The sequence below is a fragment of the Montipora capricornis genome, chromosome 10, assembly GCF_036669925.1.
Source record: "Montipora capricornis isolate CH-2021 chromosome 10, ASM3666992v2, whole genome shotgun sequence".
NCBI classification, from domain to species: Eukaryota; Metazoa; Cnidaria; class Anthozoa; order Scleractinia; family Acroporidae; genus Montipora; species Montipora capricornis.
The window spans coordinates 64,188,710-64,193,972 of NC_090892.1; the positions used below are offsets into that span (position 1 = coordinate 64,188,710).

The 5,263-nt window shown below is 39.1% G+C and overlaps 1 protein-coding gene across 1 annotated transcript in view; it reads left to right on the forward strand.

Moving 5' to 3' along the window:
- The window catches only part of LOC138021185 (transmembrane prolyl 4-hydroxylase-like), a 3,066-nt gene extending 768 nt beyond the window's left edge, over nt 1–2,298 (forward strand). The window contains exons 2-4 of the mRNA XM_068868047.1: nt 93–174; nt 888–1,022; nt 2,210–2,298. Of these exons, the coding sequence (XP_068724148.1) occupies nt 93–174; nt 888–1,022; nt 2,210–2,298 (306 nt within the window). The remainder of the gene's footprint in view (nt 1–92; nt 175–887; nt 1,023–2,209) is intronic.
- Nucleotides 2,299–5,263: the final 2,965 nt, after the last annotated feature.

Below are 5,263 nucleotides of genomic sequence, written 5' to 3' on the forward strand. Positions count from 1 at the left end.
GCAAGAAAAATTTTTCGAGAATGGACCGCAATAGCTGTTTTAAAAGTTTACTCCGGCCATTTATCGCAAGTTTCCTCTTGTTCTTAATTAAGGTTGGATACAAGAGGCGGCTGAAACTCGAAGGAGAGAAAGTATACACTATGATCACAAGAGCTTTAGAACCGCCTTTGTTTGGTATGTTACTAACCTTTCAAACGGCTTTTAATTGTCTAACGGGTTTATATTTTAAAGAACAATGAAAATATAATTCAATCACTTTTCCGCTTGCACGGATTTCAAGCACTCTTTTTTTATAAGAACGTCTAATTTTGGGGCTAACGCTGAACATTCTTATCTTTTTTGCGATTTGAGCCTGAAAACGTTCTCAACATGTTCTTTAACCTTTGTGGTTCAGTAAGTTCGACTACAAACTGAATTGTTCTTCATGGTAGTTTGTCAGTTGAATTATTGTTAAGTGTTACACTTGTTTAATAAAGCTGATTGATTGATGAAGAAAAAAGGCTATGTAGCAGAGCAAATTCTGAATTTTAGAGGTCGCTTTTACTGACTGGTAAGTGCACAATTATGTTCATGAAGCTCGCCTTCTTTTATCTAGTTGATTTAATTTTTCTTGATGTATTGTATTGTATTATATAGTTATTGTAGCCTAAGGATTTTATTATTGTAATTTTAACGATTATTGTATTTTTCTACTGGTATAGTGTCCCCAATTAATAGGCTTATTACGGGCTATAGCTAGAAGATTGACACTGAAATAAAGTTATTATTATCATTAATTATCATTATCATTTTCGTTATCATTATCATTATCATCATCATTATTATTATTATTATTATTATTATTATTATTATTATTATTATTATTATTATTATTATTATTATTGCAGAAATCCCGGATTTCATGTCTCCCGAAGAAGCTGATCATATCATCAAACTGGCTGAGGGTTTTGGATTTCTGAAAAGTGATATACATCTGGACCCTATGGCTAAAAAACACGCGCAGACTCTTAGATCTACAGAAGGTAGTCTCAGACATAACTTCTACCTTGCTATCTTAATGTTGCTAGTAACACTACCCTGTTTTTCACCTTCCAGCGCTCTTAATCAGGCGAAAGAACAGCTCTAAAGATAATAATCTTACTCCTTAAGAAATAGCAATAAAGGTGAAACACTCTATTCAAGAATGTGCGATCAGTCATCTGATAAATACACGCGATGGAAAAGTAGACTTGATCATGACGCTAGGATACTTGTTTCAACCAATAGTTTGTCACCCAAGAGTATAAGATTTACCCAAATTGGCCTAGTCCCCATCAGCGTCAGAAAATATGTTTATTTGTAAACCACGTTTTGCGGGAAAATAAACAATACATCAAATGGGCTAACTCTATGTTGTACCCAATTCAAATCCTTTGGGAACAAAACGTTTTGTTTCCAGGTTATTTCCATATCATTTAAACGTGAATGCTAAATTTATTTTGCCTATACATTACACAAAGAATCTTAACCCCGGCAGATTTGAATTGGGTACAACATTAGGTCTACCGTTTACTTTTCCCGCAAAACGTGGTATAAAAATGGATGTTTTTCTGACGCTGATGGAAAGAAACCTGATACCAGATTCTTAGTACTCTTGGGAAATCAAGTTTGGTTTCAACCAAGATCAGTTTTTAACACAATTTCGTGAGAAGGCTAGAAGAACATACCACGACAGAAATGGAAAAAGAAACGACAACAACAAACAAACTCCAAAAGGTAAAAACGTATTCCGCACTAAATGCAGTGGTGCTAATTTGAGGAAGAGGTACTCCTAGACACTCTCTTCTCCCCCCGCCCCCCATAACATAAAACGAGAAAGAAAAACTGAAGGGAGTCACCAGGTCCCAGTTGTTCACAAGGTGGATAACGCTATGCACCATAGAAACCACTATCCACTGGATAGCGCAATTGCCGGGTTTCGCTGACTCATCCACTAGCCTAGTGATTAATCCGACGCATATCTCTATCCAGCGTTTGAACAACTGGGGCCAGAAGGATTAACTGACGCAGAAAGCTAAGTGCGCACACGACAGGATCCGTGCCCTGGTGACTTAACTATCAGAAATAGATAATCCGTCTTCTCGCCGCTTGAAGACTGAATTTGGAGCAAAGTGAGGACTTTCGTTCCAATTGTTCGCGCCACCAGTTTGATTTTCTTTCATTTCCACAGGCCATTCCAACAGTTCCGCGGGCTACTTTCTCAACTGGGATGTAGACAAAGATTATGACATTACACAAGATGAGGTTATTACTTCGTAGAGTTGTTTTAGTTTATTGCATTAATTAATCAGTTGTGACTAGTCTTCATGAGCCTTAGATAGTTTAGCCAATCAAAATGCACGCAACTAATTAAATGAGCCAATGGCAAAGCAATACGCTCTGAGCGCGGAAAATCGCGCTCAGTTTTGCCCTGGCCCCTGATTTTCTATTGTGTTTTTCAGGTTATCAAGTTTGCTGAAAAATTTAAATATCTTTATATGACACCTGCGGAGGTAGATGATATGTAAGTGTTTTTGCTCTTCGTGTTTGATAACTTAATAAATACAATAATCTATTATAATAAATCATATTGTTATTCTCAGTACAGGACTGGACCTAGCTTGAAAAGGAGGCTAATGCAGGAGAATCTTTTCAAATGCAAATACTTTTTAATATATCCCCCCGCATTAGCCTCCGTTGCAAGCTAGTTCCAATTAAATCGAATACTGAGAATACCAATACGGTCTATTGCAATAAATGAATGAAGGGGTAGTTTCTAAAGAAACTGTGGTGCTGCGTCGGTGGGGAAGTAGTATACAAAAATTTGGTTTATCAACGGAGTTGATAATGTAAATTGACCACCGTACAGAGATTCTAAAAGCTGACGTTTCGAGCGTTAGCCCTTCGTCAGAGCGAATCGAGGGATTATGGGTTACGTGTAGTTTTTATAGTAGAGTAGGGGCTACGCTATTGGTGGTAACATGGCAACGTGAAAAGTAGGAATATATTAATTAAATGAAAAGCGTTCGTTAATACCGTGAGGATTAAGGGTGCCGATTTAAAAGATGAATTTTTGTTCGCCGCGTTCAGTTAAAAGCCTTTTTTCACGACAAAGAGGATGATTCGGACACTTCTAATAAAGATATTTTTGAAACACTTCTAGTTCGCAAATCCAAATGGACTCCCCCAGAGGGACAATTTGCCTCTTTAGATTTTTTCACCAAAAAATGCCGTCACGACATTCACAAACTTAAATTCAATCACAACACTAAATTTTCCAACCTTTCCTCGGAAGAGTGGGCGGCGCTTAAAAATCTTAGTAAACGCAACGACATAGTTGTCAAATCGGCCGACAAAGGCGGCGCGGTAGTTGTTTGGCGGTCCGACCTTTACCAAAAAGAAGCTTTGCGGCAACTTTCGGATACCTCGTTTTATGCCAAAATCCCTAAAGATCTCACTTCCAAAAATCAAAAACTTGTCAAAGACACCATTCAAAATCTTATAGTTAATCAAGAATTACCGGACACTGCCACTAATCTCATCATCAACACCCCTAGAACTTCGTGCATTTACTTCTTGCCTAAAATTCACAAACCCAACAACCCAGGTCGACCTATCGTTTCTGCCTGTAGTTGCCCCACCGAACTCATTTCTAGCTACTTAGACAGGATTATGACGCCTATCGTCAAATCTTTGCCATCATACATTAAAGACAGTACACACGCACTACAAATTTTCCGCGATTTCAATTTCTCCGGCCAAGACAAACTTATTTTCACCATGGACATTACATCTCTATACACAGTCATTCCTAACAGCGAAGGTCTTCAAGCACTTAAACACTTTTTCGATCAACGCACTGTCAAAGAACCTAGCTCGGAAACGCTCCCCCGCCTTGCCGAACTAGTTTTAACGCTTAACTGTTTTTCATTCGCCGGCAACTATTACAAACAAATTAATGGTGTAGCGATGGGCACAAGAATGGGACCTAGCTGTGCCAATCTTTTTGTAGGATATGTTGAACACCAATTTTTTAATCAGTACAACGGCCCCAAACCTGAACTCTACGGCCACTACATCGACGACTGCATCGGCGCTATTTCATCCAGCAGAGAAGAACTCGATCAATTTATAACCTCCGTCAACTCTTTTCATCCGGCTCTTAAATATACCTGGGAAATTTCGGAAACTTCATTGGCTTTCCTAGATATCAAAGTTTCTATTAGAGGCAACGTGCTATGTACTAGTGTGCACTACAAACCTACTGATTCACACAGTTATTTGTTGTATTCATCGTCACATCCATCACACGTCAAGAACTCCATTCCTTATTCTCAATTTCTTAGACTTCGACGTCTATGTAGTGATGACTCCGATTTTTCCAGCAAATCAGAGGAGATGTGCCAGTTCTTCGAAAAACGTGGCTATCCTGTCTCTGTGGTCAAAGCGGGCCATCATCGCGCCCAGATATTCGATCGACAGTCGTCACTACAAACGTCATAGAAAGATAGGAATGACAGAATTCCATTCACCCTCACTTTCCATCCTCATAATCACGCAGTCAAAAGTATCATTCTTAGTAATTTTAAATTACTCCAAAATGATCCCGAGACTGGTAGAATCTTTTCGCAACCTCCACTTATTTCATTCAAACGCGACAAAAACGTAGGCAACTTTTTAGTTAGAAGCGCGCTCAAAACCAACGAGCAACCCGGCACTTTCAAATGCGCGCGCTCACGATGCAAAACTTGTCTTTTCATTGTTAACACTAGCAAGATAACGGGACCTAAGCGATCTGTTAAGATCACCGATCGTTTCACATGTACCTCATTTATTGCATAACCTGTACGTTATGCAATAAATTATACATTGGTGAGACAGGTAGACGACTAGGTGACCGATTCCGCGAACACCTTCGCGATGTTGAGAAGAATGACAAGGATGCATCTAAGCCAGTCGCTCGCCATTTTAATCTGCCTAACCACTCCAAAAAACACATGGCTATCTGTGGCCTTTCCCTACATCTAGGTACGACGGAAAGCCGCAAGAATCTGGAACAAAAATTCATCTTTCAAATCGGCACCCTTAATCCTCACGGTATTAACGAACGCTTTTCATTTAACTAATATATTCCTACTTTTCACGTTGCCATGGTACCACCAATAGCGTAGCCCCTACTCTACTATAAAAACTACACGTAACCCATAATCCCTCGATTCGCTCTGACGAAGGGCTAACGCTCGAA